General features: G+C 50.4%; 6 protein-coding genes across 6 annotated transcripts; 1 reads left to right on the forward strand and 5 right to left on the reverse strand.

The window, feature by feature from the left end:
• Positions 1–211: 211 nt before the first annotated feature.
• P174DRAFT_379170 (putative proteinase) lies at positions 212–2,557 on the reverse strand (the record flags this gene model as incomplete). The annotated part of the gene is made up of 5 exons (XM_024822887.1): positions 212–407; positions 523–583; positions 774–2,030; positions 2,076–2,265; positions 2,315–2,557. 5 exons carry the CDS (start codon positions 2,555–2,557, stop codon positions 212–214), a joined length of 1,947 nt encoding a protein of 648 aa, XP_024677936.1.
• A 1,318-nt stretch (positions 2,558–3,875) lies between these two features.
• On the forward strand, positions 3,876–6,024 carry P174DRAFT_464474 (putative siderochrome-iron transporter; the record flags this gene model as incomplete). The annotated part of the gene is made up of 5 exons (XM_024830395.1): positions 3,876–4,054; positions 4,184–4,278; positions 4,339–4,513; positions 4,582–5,557; positions 5,851–6,024. 5 exons carry the CDS (start codon positions 3,876–3,878, stop codon positions 6,022–6,024), a joined length of 1,599 nt encoding a protein of 532 aa, XP_024677937.1.
• A 1,165-nt stretch (positions 6,025–7,189) lies between these two features.
• Positions 7,190–8,067, reverse strand: P174DRAFT_425270 (Con-6 family protein; the record flags this gene model as incomplete). The annotated part of the gene is made up of 3 exons (XM_024825273.1): positions 7,190–7,298; positions 7,349–7,532; positions 7,614–8,067. The coding sequence occupies 3 exons, from the start codon at positions 8,065–8,067 to the stop codon at positions 7,190–7,192; spliced, it is 747 nt and encodes a 248-aa protein (XP_024677938.1).
• Positions 8,068–9,049: 982 nt separating this feature from the next.
• P174DRAFT_516014 (uncharacterized protein) lies at positions 9,050–10,456 on the reverse strand (the record flags this gene model as incomplete). Its single annotated transcript, XM_024832263.1, has 4 exons — positions 9,050–9,328; positions 9,410–9,858; positions 10,031–10,204; positions 10,255–10,456. 4 exons carry the CDS (start codon positions 10,454–10,456, stop codon positions 9,050–9,052), a joined length of 1,104 nt encoding a protein of 367 aa, XP_024677939.1.
• Positions 10,457–12,295: 1,839 nt separating this feature from the next.
• Positions 12,296–13,947, reverse strand: P174DRAFT_379194 (putative MFS transporter; the record flags this gene model as incomplete). The annotated part of the gene is made up of 2 exons (XM_024822889.1): positions 12,296–13,637; positions 13,763–13,947. 2 exons carry the CDS (start codon positions 13,945–13,947, stop codon positions 12,296–12,298), a joined length of 1,527 nt encoding a protein of 508 aa, XP_024677940.1.
• Positions 13,948–15,834: 1,887 nt separating this feature from the next.
• Positions 15,835–18,030, reverse strand: P174DRAFT_464477 (uncharacterized protein; the record flags this gene model as incomplete). Its single annotated transcript, XM_024830396.1, has 9 exons — positions 15,835–15,996; positions 16,036–16,055; positions 16,174–16,405; positions 16,458–16,726; positions 16,798–17,118; positions 17,224–17,304; positions 17,350–17,483; positions 17,560–17,648; positions 17,986–18,030. The coding sequence occupies 9 exons, from the start codon at positions 18,028–18,030 to the stop codon at positions 15,835–15,837; spliced, it is 1,353 nt and encodes a 450-aa protein (XP_024677941.1).

Raw genomic sequence — 18,030 nt, forward strand, 5'->3', positions numbered from 1 at the left:
GCTGAATGAATATTCTGTGGTTTCAAGGCAGCAGCAGCAAAGAGCTACTCCAAAGAGAAGAGGGGTAGAGTGTTATGTAAGCAGAAATGACAAAAGGGCGTAAAGGGACCCCGCGCTTGCGGACAAAAGTGGAGACAACCACTGGCTTGCGAGGGTCACCGTGATAAACAATCTCGGAAAAAGTAATACTCTCTCCTGAAGAAAAGGATTTTTAGGCGAACGGCAGTCTTCGACTCAGATTGTTGGCTTGGGCAACCATGTTCATCAACGCTCCGTACATAGCTCTATCTGCAGCGTTCATTGCGTGAACGGACCCTGACTCCCCCAAGAGGGGCTTCAAGTCCGCACTGCAGACCGTTCCCTGATCGGGCAACACGCCGCTCTGGAAGTAAGCGCGAATAGCCTTGCTTACGCACAGCGATGGTGCGGCCAAGCTGGTGTGCTACTGGAGGTTAGACCCGGAATTGACGGCATTCTTGCTGGCAATGCAGGTGATAGAATGGTAGGAGGGATAATGCTTACTCCTTCTGAGTCTTGTTGGAGTACGACTGAACCAGGAAAATTTTTAGACGTCTTCTTCGCACTGTAAATGATCGACAGTCAGCATAGTGGTGGAATTGCGGAGAGGAATGAGATTGGGGACCTGCCTTCTCAACGGAGTGACTGGATCTAGAGTATTGCTCACAAGAAGAATTGGATGAGATGTATTGCCTGTGTACGGCCCTACCAAGATCTGGTGAGAAAGGGGCGGAGTGGATGGGTAGCCAGCATACCTGTCAACTGCCATTTCGGCCTCGACTTGTGTCCAACGCACCCTAGTGCAGTAATAGCAGCCCAGTAATCCCCCAAGGTAAAACTCTGGGCTTTCTGAGACGCCCATGCTTCTTGGAAACGCGCTTGGTCCATGTCACGTAGATATGGGGCATCGGAGCATAAGATTGCCGACATAGCATACAGTTCATTCGCCCCCTTCTCTAGACACTGGCCAGACCACGGCCCTGTCTGCAAGCATTGGTCAGATGGACACGAAGGCGAGCGAGATCGCTGCTTGAAGTCGGCCATCGGAGACCCATCACCCTCAGCCAGTGACTTTGCGTAGTGTGCCAGCAGAGGAAATACAAATAGAGGTTGGTACACCGAGTAGCGAAGAACCGATTTCAGATCGGTCCACGTGACGACTTCCGGCCCCCGTGTGGGTGACGGTGCTACTGGCACGGATGCGTTGTATAGGGCCGCTTCTAGTTCCAGATATGCGGCTTTGATGACTGCAGGGCCTCCGTGCGTATAAAAGGGGCATCCATCTAGCCCGGCCGTGTCGCAGTAGAATGCAAAACGGTCAAAGATTGCGTCAGCATCAGCAATCGCGTCAGGTCCTTCCCCGGTGTAGTACTTGTCGACATCAACCACTGCGTCCAGTAAAACACGCTCGATCCGACCAGGAAACATCGTCGCAAAGGTGCTTCCGAGCACAGTTCCGTACGAACGGCCCCAGTACAGGAGCTTTTCTTGGCCTCTCTTCCACTTGGTTCGTGTCAGGATGCTCTGTTGCTGCTCATACCCGTACATGCGATCGTACATCCTTTGTTCAGTCTGACCTTGCCTTTCCCGCCATTCACCGTGTCGCTCAATAATTTCGAGCATATCCCTCGCGACTGGCGGTGTATTAAGATGCTCTCCAAGAGCTTCATCAGTTCCCTTCGGCGCGTACTGTAGTGCGTCGGAACAAGCGGCTCCAAGAGCAAGGGCACGCTGCCAATTGCGCATGAGGGAATCGTCAGAGCTACCCAGCATGCCATCTGCCTCCACCTGGAGCTCCCAGTTTCTCTGCGAAAATGAATCGGGGAAACAGTTGAACCCAGGAGTTGTGTTGTTAACGCCACGTGGATCAAAGCCGATGATATCAAAGTATCGAGCCGACAAGTTCGCAGTTTTCGTCGGCAATGCAGGATCGGTTTCCGCATCAACAATAATCTGCATGTCCCGACCGAACAACAGAGCCTGTCCGATTCCGGAACCACCAGGGCCCCTGCCTTCATCAGAGTCTTACGTGGAGAGAAGGGGAAAGTCGAGAATACCGGGATTGATTAGAACTGCACCACCATACCGGGAGTCCGTCACCGGGACCTTTGCAGGTAAGCGCGCAATGGCAATAGCCATCTGGCGGCCCTGACCGTTTTCCCGATGATAGTCCATGGGCACCTCAAGTCGGGCGCACTGGAAGCCGTCGAAGCAGTCATGGTATTCCAGAGATTTGGACGGTGTAATCTGCGTTTGCTGTTAGACAGAAGTCAATCGAATAGATCTCCTGTCGTACCTGGTCCCAACTGAACGCCGGCGGTCGTGCGTTATTTCCTCCCTTTGCTGTTGACTGATGAACTCCGTCAGGCAGCATCAACCACGAAAAAGCTGCCAATCCCATCAGCGCCAGCGCAATGGGGCGTGCCTTGTTCCGCCGACCTGGAATAGGCGGAGACGGTCGGGAAGACCCGTTCTGCTTTTCCAGAACCATGGGTGCGTTAGAATCCGTCTTGACGTTCTGGAGCCAGGATAAATCCATGATGTCTAAAGATACATTTCGAGAGGTTTGACCTGAAGGAAGGCCTACAATGTCCGAGCGACGGGGACGGCGCACTTTGGGGGCTGAGGTGCAGCACTTAATCCCCTACTGACCATCATCGGCATGAACACTAAGCAACAGCGAATCATAACACGATGAATTGGGATGAGGAAGAGGCGGCAGTGACCCACAAATCTGACTGGATCATTGAAAATGCAAATTGGGCTAGAAAGAATGCGGTTGGGAGGAGGCCAATACCTAACAGAGACACCGATCGACCTAAGTGGGGTTATTGTGTCTTCCTAGGATCGAGTAACTGAAGTTATCGATCTCCGTCCCGCTGTTATGGTCAGTGTCTTTCTCAGAGACCACAAACTTTTATTGATTTCCTCCATGGTCTGGCCTCTCCCTGACGCGATTGACATGTTTCAATTAATAAAACAAATGATATGATGGACAACACTTTGACAGCGATAGCATCGATGCAAACTGACAAATTCCAACATTTTTGACTCCTGGTATTGTGCGACGCATACCCGACGGTCATGTGATCTCTCATCACTCAGTTTCGAGTTGACAATCAACATGGCCTGGACTAACAGCTGTGCCTCACTTCAGAACCACATGTAGTTATGATAGGCTGATGAGGAGATCATGGGTTTGTGGAGGATCTTAATCCTGACTCTCCAACCATGGAAGAGGCGTAGGGGCTCATGATGGCTTCTTGTCTTACATTTTTCAACCATGAACGGAACCAGAGCTCTCAAGCAAGGCATTGTATGGTTCTCCCCTGAATAAACGATGGGGGTCCGTGGTCCGAATCAACTATTTGTCGATCCAGCTGCAATGGGGCAGTCACTGCTTCGCCTCCGTGGTGCTACTCGATCTATCGATAGTCCATGTCGATCCTCAGCGTCACCTGCTCTTTTCGGCATCCATGGCTTCCTTCTATCTGCAAGTCCTTCTGGACCGACAGGGATGCGATCTTTCGGTAGTATGTCGGAGATCCCTCGCTAGAATTCTATTCTTCTCTTCCCTCAAACCGATCATTGTCAGTGCCCTGATGGCATATCGCCGCGGGAGATTTACTCCGAACCGCTGACACTGATCGCAACTCATTATTTGCACACATTGGCCCGGATTATCCTTTGATTTCATCTCTTGTCTTTTGATAGACCTCATCGGTTCAATTTCTATGCTTAGATACATCCGCATTGTAGCATCTTCCCTTTCAGGCTGCCACTTATTGCCGGCAAACGGCTTTCTGCAAATAGGAGATAGTATAATCCCGACTCAAACGGAGCGGATCCGGATATCAATGGGCCTCGATACAAGTACTATTCGGAAGACCGACCTGATTGAAGATCGTCTGTCGAATCCGGAAGATGAAAAAGACAACGCTCATAACGATGAGCGTCTAAAAGGGGCAAGCGTCACCAGGATCGGAGTCATTGACTCAGTAAGCGGTCCGAGAAGTAAATATATTCTGTATGCTGGGTATGCATATAAGCCTTATTCATGTACGAAAGGCACTGATATAATCTAGGCTGGTAATGGTAACGATCATCTTGTGCATACTCTCTTTCACCTCAGAATCTGGCATGAGTGTTAACCACAATGATGCAGTGAACTGGACAATTCGACGGTGAGCACTTATCGTAACTATGCAGCGTCCGAGTTCGGCCAGCTTTCGATGTTGGCAACATTGAACACTGTCACGAGTATCGTTGCCGCTGTCAGCAAACCACCGATTGCCAAATTGTCAGACGTTCTATGAAGAGCTGAAACGTACATCATCACGGTTACCTGCTACGTACTCTCTTATATTCTATGTGCTTCAGCTAGGTCCCTCGATACCTATGCCGGCGGGTGCGTCCTTTACGCCCTTGGCCAATCTGGAACTTCGATACTAAACGCGATTGTCATCTCTGATATCTCTTCTATGCAGTGGAGAGGGTTTGTCTATAATATATTATACCTTCCATTTCTCGTCACCCCTGGATCTCAGCATTTATCATTGAAAGCGTCGTCAATGGCATTGGATGGCGCTGGGGAATCGGCATGTTTGCCATTTTAATGCCGTCTTGCGCCAGTATCATAATCATCAGTTTACTTGTCTTTCAACATCGTGCAAAGAAGGCCGGTTCTGTTGTCTGTCATCGTCCGAGCCTGCATGGTTTCTGCTCGGGAATTGACCTAGGAGGTATTGCGATCCTGACTTGCGGGTTTTCCTCGCTGTTGATTCCTATCACCTTGGCGGCCACAACAACAAGTCGATGGAAGACACCATGGATAGATGCGCTTATTGTCGTGGGTGCCGGCTTTCTAGCCTGTCTCTATCCTTACGAGAAGTACATTGCTAAACATCCGGTAATTCCTGTACGATACTTCCATGCGTTGTCCGTCCTCGTACCGGTGGCACTTGCTTGTATCGACAACATTGGGTTCGGCACCACTCACACCTACCTCTACGCCTGGTCGATGGTCTCACACAACTTTACCCCTCGAAATGCCCAGTTTCTTTCCTGGACAAGTGGCGTCATGCAGGCACTCGCTGGGATGTGCATCGGTTTGCTTATGTACCGCCTGCGAAGGTACAAATGGATCGCTGTAGCCGGTTCTATCGTTCGGCTGATCGGCTACGGGCTGATGGTTCGCCTTCGTACAGACGCAAGCTCATTAGCGGAACTCTTCATCGTCCAACTGATACAGGGGCTAGGCAGCGGGATCATCGAGACAGTAGCGATAGTTGCAACCCAGATCTCTGTACCGCATTCGGAACTCGCTCAGGTGACATCGCTGGTTATGGTGGGCGCATTCGTTGGCAATGCAATAGGGTCTGCCATTGCTGGCGGGATCTATACTGGGAAACTCCGCGAGCGACTGCGCGTACGCTTGGGTAGTGCCATTGGCGAGGCCAGGCTGGATCAGTTGTATAATTCCATCACGGGAACTTTACCCGCGTGGGGAACATGGCAGCGAGCGGCAGTAAATCATGCAGTAAGTATTCCGGGTCTTTTGCTGCTTTTCCTCACCTGCTGATCTGTTCGACTAGTGCTCTGACGTCATGGGGTTCGTTGTCACTACTTCGATCTGGAATACAGCTAAGCTAACATCCCAAACAGTTACATCTGTTATGCGGCTCTAGCGATCGCTGTTCCCGTTGTTCTGCTTGCCTTGGTGCTACCTGACAAGCGCTTGGGGTAAGTGACGTCTCCCTGAATACATTTCGGCCCAGTGCTGATTGGGAGCTAGTGACGGACATAATATCGTAGAAAATTCTCACCTGGCAGATATTCCGATGTCTGATGCGGACGGTGTACGTGACTCATCCAGGCGAAGTCAATGATGTTCAGTCGGTCTTTGTCTTGGTCATAGCAGTTCTGCACAGACAAAATGATATCCCTTTCAAGTTTCCCAGACAGCGCTCTAACCCGCATTCTTGCGTTGTACTTGACAGTCTTTGACATCTAGTGATAGAAAGCGGCCACTGTCTACATTCCCATCAATCCGTTTCGGACCTCAGCATGAAAGACTGAAGGATACCTGGGTACGTGCATCTAGGGTCTAGCAAGCAGGCAGACAGGCATTGATCCAATACTCCACTCTTTCCCGCACAGCTGTTTGCCTCTACGACGTCTAGCCATAGTATCAATTTCTTTGGCCGCCTGAAAGGGGTTGAGTCTCTGATTTCCTTCAACTGAGCAAACGATGCCTCTTTGTATGTCCGCATTTTGCTCTCCTTCTGCCTCTCCATCAATGAAGTGGCAGAAGCATAAACACCGCCGTCTTCCTTCCCTGACCATCAATTTTCCATCTTCTATATACCTCTCTACATCCCTCTCTTATATATATTCCTCCTTGTTGTACACCTACAGAAATGCCGGGCTGAGGTAATTGTCGCCGGAGGTGGGACTACCACAATTAATGGCATGCCCTACACCCGTGCCAAAGATGTCCAGACCAACGCCTGGCAGACCATTGGTGGCCTGGGTTGGAACTGGGAGACGCTCTTCCTTACTACAACAAGGGTATGGACTTCCAGGTTCATACCCACGCCCAGTACAGCGCTGGTGCTAATTACAATGCATTTTACCATGGGAAGTCTGACCTCTGCTTGTGGGATGGACCTAGGATGTGCAGAACAACAGCATCCGCGCTGAGCTGAATCTCACCTACCGGGCACCTGGGTATCCCAAGGCGATTATTGTCCGCTATATACAATAGGTTCTCGTCACCCAAGCTTTACATTTATCATGGCCTGCTCATTGTGTTTACTCAAAGGTCTATACACAAGCATCAAGACCGCCTGGCGATGACTTTCGTACACAAAGCCGTAGTCCCGCGTGATGAAGAACTTCTATCACGAACAACACAATCTGTTGATCATGTTCCACGATATGAGCCAATCGCCACTTCGCCTCGCTCCAGATACAGCCTCGCTTGCTCCTCTTAGATCGCTGATTATCGGGTGGTATGTCGCATGTGTTTCAGGAGCTCACCGGCCTTCTTTACCCAAGTACGTATAGTGTCTGATTTGGGTGAAGGGAGATACAGATGCTGATCCAGTCGCAATGAGGAGCACAAGACAGGCAAAAACAGCATGGGCATAGTCCTTCATTCGAATTGGGTTCAACTCTGACTCCCGCCCTCGGCACTCTCGTATTTATCGAGGTATCTATCTAGCTGCTCCTGCGCGTGCTGCCTGGCCTCATCCGAGGCATTTGGGTTCATGGCGGTGCTGCTCCTCGTCAGTCTTCTTTTCTTCCTTTTTTTGTCAGGGGGGCGTACGCTTTGTATCCCCTCATGACGTCCGGCTGGTGGGTGCCGGGCGGGGCTCGCGACTTCGGGGTTTGCTTCGCCTTCGGCCTTCGCCTAGGGTGTGGGTTCGGTTTCGGCTTCGGCTTCGAGGCATGGTTTAGGAATTTTGTATGTCGATGAGGTGTAGTAGTGATGGGACGCGTATGTGGATCGACTGACTGAGTTGGGTGTGTTGATTGAGGGGTTTAAGTAGCTTGAGGAGACGCCACTGTATTTGGTAATGATGATGTGCTACCGTACGTGCTTTGAGATGATGAGTGTATGACATGGTGGTGTTTCCGTGGTTGAGGGTCGTTGTAGTCCCTCGATTTCGGCATTCTATTTGCGTGGATCATGGTCGTGTTGCGCCAAAGACGTGGAAGAACAGTAGCCACCAGACAGCCGTCATCCTCCATCCGCGCGGAGTAGAGTGTGACGGTTCCCGTGACCAATGCAATGACAGCTGTCGTCTCAGCCGAGTATCGTGCTTCGGAGAACAGTCCGAGTTGAGCCCTTTCATCTCTGTAACTAGGGCGTACAGTTTTGTCTCGAAGCTGGATCAGATTAATGCGAGCACATGTTGGAGACCTTCTACCACGGAATATCAAAGGCGCATAGCATAGCAAGCTTGCCGGCACCCGCGTGGAAGCCGAGCCTGGAGATCTCGAGTTCCGCGAAGACTGTCCGCGCGCGACAATCATCTCTTCCATCCTTAGAAGCGGCAACTCGCACGGCGGATGGGTTTTGGCAGACGAGTAAGAACTGGTTCATACTGCCACGATGGTGTTCCGCGGCCTGATGGTCGGGCTTGTATGAAGACTTCAGCGCAGCGAAGCGAATCGAGGCCGATCAATACGCTACAATATTTCAGAATGACTATCCAGATGCCCTAGCGAAGTGCTCTGTATAGCACCTGTATATCAACTTCAGTCATCTCCGCCGCAACAGTTAGGGTAAGACTACTAGATGACATGGCCGCTGTCGGACAGGCGCAGGCAAGTGATATTTAACTGTCCAGCCCTTGAGCTGCACTGGAAAACTGCGAATAACCCGCTTGCTAGGATATTATGAAGATAGCTGGGAGTATGTCGTATGGGACAAAGCCTTTGCAGCACTGGGATAGGCATTTGTGTCGCTGTCCATTGCCGAACAGGAACTGAAGATCCTCAATAGCTCGGTCATATCGAGGGCTTTGAGGAAGAGTCGATGTAGTTTGTCATTATACCGCATTATAATGCTTCTCGACAAGTCCATCTCTTGTTCGATCATAGTTTATAGCACAGCTGGGCAGGTCCTACTTGGTGGCATAGCAGCTGTTACCTCTCTAGGTTGATGATGATCTAGTGATGCTCTGCAGAGTTGCTCAAGGGGAGGAGAAAATGCTCTGGAGAAGGCGTGGAGGAATCTGGCAGGAGTTCGGAGATAGTATACATAGGATGTACAATAGGTACCATGAGGGGCAATAAGAGGATGTCACAGGGGTATGACATGATAAGGCATTATTACTGACTGAGCAACACTGATGATGGATCTCTTCATGTGAGAATGTGACTATGGTGTAGCTTAGGACACATGGCATCACAGCCACACCTTTCATTACATGGACTCCGTCCTCGACCCTACTTCTCAACGTCGAAGCAGTTATGGGAATCTATGCTCACGCTACACATGTATATGTATACGACAATAGGTTCATCCCCTTATAAGCCTACCTAAGGCTCTACGTCGCCGGATCCACGTCCGGAGAATATTCATATTGTTCAGGGGAGGATGTTCAATGCCATTATCATCTTCGGTCCTGAAGTTCGGCGCCAGTCCCTTCGATTCCTTTCTTTTCTTGTACCACCACCAGGAAGCAATCACAAGAAGCGTCAGAGGGAGGGTAAGGACAAGCCATAGCCACCACAACCCTGTGACCGTTATGTGTGTGCTATTCTCCGAGGACGCGAATATACCAGCATCTAAAACAGCCTACCCAGCTTCGTCAGCAAAGGCTCTCTAAGTCACGGCAATTGCGCAGGAAGGGGGGAGGCGGGATCATTTGATACTCACCGCTGTAAATGTCCCGGGGAGAAACACCATTGTAAGAGCAGCAATTGCACTCATGCTAGTACTATCCTGCTTCATACTAGTGGCAAGCAGTATATTACTGGCTGCGTCTTGCTGCCCCACAAGGATAGACGCTAACATTAAGGTGCTATTCTGGCGTGACTTGTAACTCAGTAACCAGATCTTCTGTTTTTGCATAGACCCAATAACGTGGCTAATCGTGTTGGCTGCTCTCTCATAGACGTGAGAGGGGCATGATATAGCTTCATGCAGGCGAGTATGGATAGTGCGAATTGTGGTTGCTGTTACAATGGAGACGTCTGCATTATTAAGGTGACACTCCGCATTAGTTTCTTTTGCATGTTGTAACTGTTTGATAAAATCGCTCAGTTGGTGTCGGTCGCCGGTTTCTGGGTCTGAGAGGTAGTCATCGATCTTGTTGATCTGCATAGCTGTCAAAATGCGAGGTTTGGCTTCTGCCATGAACTAGAATTCATACCTGAGTCCATATGGCGCGCCGAAATTGCCGAACATGATATTTTTATGCCTCAAAGGACAATGTGGAGAGCATAATGGCAATGTTGAATGGGTCATTAAGGAAGAGATTCGCCCTTTTATCCGGACGGGCAGTTTTCATAGCGCTGCCTAGAATCTCAGTCAAGACTCTTATACTGGAATCTCCATTTTTGTGCGATATAATATAAGTGGTAAGCTTGAGAGCAGCATTATAGCGCATATAGACTGATAGGGGTGCACCTAGAAAGTACAAGTTCCAACGCGGATGCTGGCAGAAGAAGTCTGGATGATATCAGCTGGACTCGTAGCCTCAGTCTGAGGTATAAGCAAACCACAAGCTAGAAAATTGCCATCATCGTCTGTATGCCATTCTGTTTGCGGCGCCCAGTAGTCAACGCGCCCTAGCAAGTTCATGATAAACAGGGGGTTGACTTGGAGGGTATGAAATAATTCTCTAACGTTGTCTCGAGTCATTGCACTGCAGCTCCCGAAAGACGTGCCCACAGCCGGTGAAAGAGGGACAAAACTACCCATGTCAGAGAGCGGAAACATATAGGGAAGTTGCGAGCGTACAATGCGAGTAGTCTTCGTGGCCTCAAATTCAGCTCATTCGACGCTGGACTCAGGGTAGTGGAAGATGTAGAGCGGTCAGAAGTCGAAACATTCTTTGAAACATGATTCAGCTCCTTAAGATACGGAGAGCTCGAGAATCCTGTGTTACCTGTAATAGATCACTGAGAGACCTGGTATCCAGATGACGCCATGCTTGAGGCGGTCAGTCTATAGACGTATATCCAACCAGATCAAAAAGTGCGCTTACCTGAGTTCATCCCATCCACGTCAAGGCATCTAATGTCGGTCTTAGCAGAGAAATTTCGCGGATTCGGGAAATGTTTCTCATGCTGTGCTGCTGCGAATATATCCTGGAGTGACTCGGGACTGTCAAGAGGGTATTTATCTCGATCGAAGGGAAATGTGAAGTCCAGATCGTAGGCGTGTAGGTCCATAATGTCGTGCTCGCTTATCTCACAATATTCTAGAGTAAATGATATTTAATTGAGAGCTGGTATACGGAATTTTGCAAAGAATGGGGGCATAGGGGCGTTCAGTTATACCTTGTAGGGCGTTTTCAGCCTCGTGGGATCAACTAGAGAACTAGAGCACTTGTCACACTTACGACCACTGTCTAAGCCTCCACCTGCAGTTTTGCGATGGAGGAGCTGGTGAGCCGACCAATAGTACCATGCCAGGTCGTAGGTGGACTCGGTCTGTGAGAGCCAGCACAGAGGCTGTCAAAAGAACCTGGCAAGATTAGGTGCCCATTAGCCCTCTCGAATCCTCTGTGGCTAATGACGATGTGGAATATCCCGTATCATAGTTTGTAAGACCACAGCAACAGTGGTTAATATTCAAATCAATACTCTCCTGAAGAATCTACTTCCCCACTAAAGGTCACCACGCTTCACATACCGCGACACAAATCTCCTGGCCATATAATTCCAATAGCCAGGATCCCACACAAACATCCCCAAACTACAGAAGATGCCGTGACCCAACAAACTCCGAGTTATCAGCCCCGTCGCGATGCCCTTTTGGATACGTCATGTGGGATCAACAGCGCCGCGAGCAGTGCGAGCCCTCGGGGCTTCTTCCAGCGCCCTGTTGACGTGACCGTGATTGATAAAGACGCGGTGTGTACGAACATGGCGCACTGTGATGGTGTATTGGAGAGGGTCAAGAACAACTCAAACCCACCAGAAACACAGCGGAGGCTTAAAGCATGAAAATATGCTCACTAAGGACATCTTCCAAATGAACTTCAATTTAATATTTGAAGCGAGAACCGATGTCGCAGCGATGTCTTGGACAGGATGCCGGTACAATCGCAAAGACAAGATTTACCGGTCGTGCAGGCGTCAGCGTCAATGCAGTACGCGGCGAAAACCTGCTGCATGGCAAGCTACGTGGATTAACAAGTTGGTGCATATGTGAAGTTGGAACTGGATGACTCCGACTGTGGGATATATGATTTGTTGCTGAAGTTGGACATCGTTGTCTTTTGGCAAGGCTGGTGAGAGCTTCAGTGGGTGAGTGATTACCCGCGATGCATGCTGCGGTTTGCCTCGGAGCTATATGTATGCTGTCGCACATCTTTATGGTCGCAGTCGTGATGATAGGTAGTGGGATCTACAGGGTTCGTCATGGGATGATGGGAGTAACCAGAACGGTACTGATTAAAGGTTGTTCTTCTGTGTCAGTGGGCAGAGAATGAATTAGATTGATCTAATGTGAAGACACGGTCGTAGGTATCGTACGAACTTATTCATTCCAAAAAAACTTCATTCGAGCTGCCTAGTATCATAGCCCAAACCATTACAAGAGATATCTGAATCCCTTCTGCAGCCGACGTGCGGCCGCAAGGTCAATCCCCTCGATCTCCGCCGTGCGCTCCAGCCGCCGTATCTCCTTATCCGTGAGCGTCACCTCGCTGTCGTCCAGCCGCTCCAGGCGCTTGTTCAACGAGCGCAGATGGAAGTACATAATGATTGCCATGACGCCGCCGAGTGTTTGCAGCCCGATGCACACGCCCAGCGCAGGACGGTAGTGCGGGAAGTCCTGCTTGCGGTAGGTGAAGGGGGTCCAGATACTGGCGGAGTTACCGATGGAGTTGATGAAGGCGTAGGCGGCGGCGCGCTTAGCTGGGGGACGGGGAATAGCGTTTCCGATCCAGGCGTAGATGGTGCCGTTCTGGGCGAAGATGATGTTCATGAGGAAGAAGGAGAAGTACTTTGGTCCGAAGCTATCGGTGGTCATGAAGATGATGAAGCCGATGATGGTGATGGGGATGGGGTAGAAGAAGAACCAGAAGCGGTTGCCGAAGCGGTCGGAGAGGTGGGAGTGCGCCATGCTGTAGAAGACGACGAAGATGTAGGGCGGGGCGACGAGCAGGAGGGAGATGAAGTGGTCGTACTTGAGTGTTGATGTGAGGGTGGGGAAGAAGTTCTGGAAGCCGCTGGCGCCGGTGATGGACATGTAGGCGATCGCGAGAACGTAGGTCTTGATGTCGCTGAAGGCGAGCTTGAGACCCTTGACCTGGCTCATCTTGCCGGCTTCGTCGACGTCGGCATCGGCGGCTTCGATGGCCAGTCGGCGGTTCGCAACGTGGCGTTCCTCCTCGGAAAGGCGCTTCCAGGTGGAGGGGAAGTCGGGCAGGAGTATCATGACCGCGATGCCGACGGCTATGGTGATGGCGCCCTCAATAATGTACAGCCATTGCCAGGCTGCGAGGCCGTGTTTGCCATCGAGTCCCTTCAGGATACCTGCCGCGATGAGACTTCCGAATGCTCCGCTGAGCAGGGAGCCTGCGTAGAAGATACTCATGCGCAGAGCTAGCTCCTTCTTGGTGTACCACTTGGAGAGGTAGAAGAGCACACCAGCAAAGAATGGAGCTTCGACCAGACCCAGAATGAACCGACAGGCGACGATTCCACCAAAGCTCTTGACTTGGCTCGTCAGCAGCGAGACCAGGCCCCATGCGGCGGTGAAGAATCCCAGGTATAGAGACGGCCGTCCCATATAGTTCAGGATCAGGTTGGACGGCACTTGCATAAGGATGTATCCGACGAATAGAATGGAAAGACCAGTTTGATAGTCGGCATCGCTGAGCTTTAGATCGCGTTCGAGACCTTGTAGACGAGCAGCAGGGTAATTGTTCCTTTGAAACTGTCAGTTCTGGTCGCGCAACTGTGTCACCACGCAAAAGGAAATATGCGACCGGTGACAAGCGGAGAAAAAGAAGCAGCCAGCTCGACGTAATTCCTTCCAGGAAGGCATTCTTACCGATCAATATAGTTCATGAGATAGACGAGAATAACAAGCGGCATGATGGTAGAGTCAAGCCGTCGCCGCAGTTTTTTCTCGATCACTTTCTCTTCTTCGGTCAACTGAGCCAGCTGGGCGACCTCCTCGTGGCTCATCTCAGCCTTCTCCCCCAGAAGGTCTTTGTCGGTAATTTCCTCGCCCATGTTGATCGAGCCAGCCGATGGGGGTTTCTCAAAAAAGAAGAAGAATGAGTTAGGGAAGCGACAGAGTCTGCGCTGTGGAACTTGCAGAAGAAGAAAGGGATCGGCCATCTTTATATACTACGCGCTCGAACTGCCGCGGTACTGCACGATTACGCCATGATGTTCTGCAAGGTATGCAGTCCTATCCTATCTTGATGGGGAACCCCACGGGGACGGAGAGACTGCGAAGGTGCGGGATTGGGCAGGGGAGTGGGAGAGCTCTGTGGTAGATGGATCATTAGGGAGAAATATACGGGGCGAACGGGATTCTGCTGGGGCGTGGCTTTTCTGGGGAAACGCGGGGCAATAACTGATTGGCTAACTTGGGGAAGATGACCCATCAATAATTCTGACAAATGCGGAGAAGACTCCCAGTTGACTCGGCAGACTCCATGCTAGACTGGCCTCCCTACCATCTTTACTCCCGTAGCGACTTGCCGTTGGCTGGCTTGCTCCATACTGCCACATATCCTCCCCGCGAACCTGGTATTTTGTGGGTTCCCCCACGTTTCAGGGTCTGTGCTGATTATGCCGTTTGCTTCCCCATATCGGCTGTTGCCCAACGTGATCTGGTTGAAGTCGGAATTTGTCCGGTGGCGCCCAGAATTAAACTTTATATTGTAGGATATGGGTCCTGGGAGCTCTTTGCGCCCTTTAAATCTGTACAATCTGGTGCTCCACGTTGGCGGAGGAACTGGTTAGTCTGTGCGTATCTCGAGCTGGCATGTTTCTAGGGCATGTTTCTAGCAAGGCTATTGTCAAACACTAAGAAGTCTGGGACATCGAGGTAGATCGCTTTGAAGGTTATCTCAGTCCGCAATAGTAGAGGTGAATTGCCAATGGTCCTTGGTCGAACGACTATATCATGTGCCTCGTCTATTGCCACCAGCGAATCTAGTACGCTGCTGGAAGCTCTGCCGTACCAAGACAAGCGTATTCAGCCTGCCACTCTCATTGTTTGGATTTAGAGTTGGAGCCGGCTGGTCTCGCAGCATCTCCGACGTCTGCACATGGCTTGGTGGCTTGGCTATGACCCATGAATCAGTGGCTCGGACTTTCCACGGCCATCGAAGATTTGTCCCGCTAAGCCGAGTTGAAGAGTGCGACTGTTCCAGGTCGCACCCATCCCAGCCTGTCGTGAGTGAAGCCGTTCAAATATATTTCCGAGCTAGCAGGTTGACCCTCGTCATTGACCTAATCAATATGTATCGCACTGATGAACACTCCGCGGAGTTTAAGAGCTGCGGCCTTTAGTTCCTGCCGTCTTTGATGGCTAGAGCGCTGTAACAATGAGAGCAGTTGGAACAGCATCCTCTAGACAAATGCAAAAAGCATCCTTCGTGTTGAGTTGATGATGCCCAGAAACGGAGCTAGTAGCGTCAGAAGGGACTTGCTATGTCGTATCAGACCTCCTTGGCGGAATATTCTACCAGAGACGCAGTTTTGTTTACTGGAGCACCTGTCAGTCTCATTCGGCGGGAGAGTGTTCCTGCGTCGGGATGAACAGGCGTCGTGGCTTCCGCCCAGAGGTTCGGTTCCTTTCAGCCACCATCGCAGGAGCCGGTCAAGGCTGTGGCGTGGCAGCTCAAACAAAGACATCACAACATCTCGGCCGAGTACCCCCCAAATGACAGCTGACCTTCTCCCCGAGCCTACATGTACCACTCGGCGGTGTGGTTGTCGCTCGGCTAGTGACGCCTAGATCGCGTCCCATCCGTATTCCGTAGGAACCATTCTGTCCTTGACATGTCCCGGTGGAGGATATGGTTCGGTCTACAGTAATATTATCAGCTTTGCGACTAAGACATGCCAGCAGCGAGAAAATCTATTGATTGACTTTTCCCGCTGCTATCTAGCGTCAAGCGGCCACAAATTGTGCGCTTTTGCTACTGTCAGGCCATTGCCACGAGACTCGGATTCTCGGGTTGTCCGTATCCATTCATCGTACGCCGCGCGATGAGCATCTTTCGCAGCGCCCCATACATTATTCGGAACCCAGCCATCAGAATGCTGGAGGGAGATTCTTAGTCACAGTTTGGGTTCTTGGACAGTCTCAAAGCCTTCAAAATCTCGAGCGTGCTTCTTCAATTTCTTGTTCAGTCGGTGAAAATGGGCAAGAGCCCTGCAGTCCCAGTTCTGTCCAGCGAGCTGAAAGCTCGATTAGCTCTTGGCGCAGCGCCGTTGCACTTTCTCTCCATGTCGTATGACAGTATTGGAAGACTCGAAACAAAATTGGATCGACTGACCTTGCGGGGCGTAATTTAGGAGCAGGGCCCTTCATGCAGAAATCGTATGTCTGGTAACAGATCCACGCGTCTTTCTCTTCTCTTTGCTTTTGGCCAGGATCTTTGCATTCTTCTTGTCCATTCTGCAATGTGGTTCCCTCTAATTCTAGAGGGAGTGCAGCAAAATCAGGAGTCTCATTGGCATAAATGAACGCAGGTTAAATGCTTGCTGACTGCCAATCGAACACTCCAGTAATAACGGTTGGATCCCCGGCTGAGACATAAAATATTACTTTTATGGAAATCAGGATGAAGCAGAGCTGGAGTAGCGGCATCTTGGATGCGCTTACCTTTGATCACCTTCTGCATCACTTCTTTGCTTATTTCCAAGAAATTGAAGTGATCTTGAATCGATCCTTGATGAAGAAGAAGGTCGCGGTTGCCAGCATCTTCTTTCGGTAAAGGAGAGAAACCGGTCTCTATCAAACCTAGGTAATAGCCTGCGAGGTCTCTCCCTAATTGTGCGCCCGCTGCGTCAGAACTGTTGTTGAAAAAGGGGTTGAGAGTTATGAAAGTGACGAAGGACCACAATTGGGACTCGTACCACCGTAGAGTTCGTGTTCACCCGGATTCCTATTCCAGAAAACTGGACTGCAATTTGGACCGATACAGAAGCCCTCTTCAAAAGGAATCTTCATGTGTGACTCTAACGGCGCATCGGAGAAGTATAGACTGCCATAGGCCGGAAAGTCCAAGGATGCCATGTCTCTCATGGCCAATGAAAGCATCTTAGTACACAGCATATGTTGTTGCGGGTTCATTTTGGGCCACGTCTGGTGTAGCTGAACACCCGCAACATGCTCCTGGGTGATGTATTCCGTGCCGATTGGTTTTGACGGGTCATCCACTCCAGTCTAGGATTTTCGGGTATCAGAAGCGAGGGCTTGGATTGTACTATGTGAGCGCATGTCAATCGCATCTTCAACAAGACAAGTATGTAGATCAGCCCTACAATATGTCATTGTTGCGACTTCAGAGCTGGTGGTCAACCTTGGCGGGCCAGCATTACCGGTTGGTAATCTTGCCACAACAGCTCAACCTGTGTCCATTGTGAAAAGAAAGACCCTGTTAAATCCACCTTCTCTCTCCTCCCATTTGATGATCTCTTTTGCTCCTGGGCATAGACGAATGGCCCTATCACAGAGCGCTGTGAAGTCAAACACAATGGGGCGAGATTTCCGTTCGAGCTCGTCCCGAGGAAGCCATCTTCCACTGGTGTGCATATAAGGATCACCATACAAATCGGGTCAGCACATAGGAAATCACAAGCGAGAGTCAACAATGCTACTAACGTGGAACCGGTTCTTCCGAATCTCGATCAGGCAAGGGATGCGGCGATAGCGCGCTGGATTTGCTTCCCACATTGGACAGTTGTCGCTGTCAGAAATACTGGCTGACTGGTGAAGGAACTCGCAAAGGCCGCCGGTATCGACTCATAATAGTAGCAGATCTTTGTAATTGTATCAGTGTACTTGTGAACCAGCTGCGGCGACAGGTACAGTGAAGGTCAATCTGGAACATAACAATAGAAATCCTTGTTCTCACCCCTTGCCTGACGTGACTTAAAATAGCTGGACATCCCATGAAGAGTTTAGCCTCCTGAAGTTGGACTGATCTCATTTAAGTCCGACATTGAGCCCAGTCATTAATCAATTTCTGGACCTTGAGCAAACCTTTAGTGTTCAACTTCTGAATTTATTTTAGTGAGACTAACCTTCTCCGCGACGGCAGCGAGAAATGTTCTCAGTGAAGATGCCAT

The sequence above is a fragment of the Aspergillus novofumigatus genome (assembly GCF_002847465.1).
Source record: "Aspergillus novofumigatus IBT 16806 chromosome Unknown P174scaffold_10, whole genome shotgun sequence".
NCBI classification, from domain to species: Eukaryota; Fungi; Ascomycota; class Eurotiomycetes; order Eurotiales; family Aspergillaceae; genus Aspergillus; species Aspergillus novofumigatus.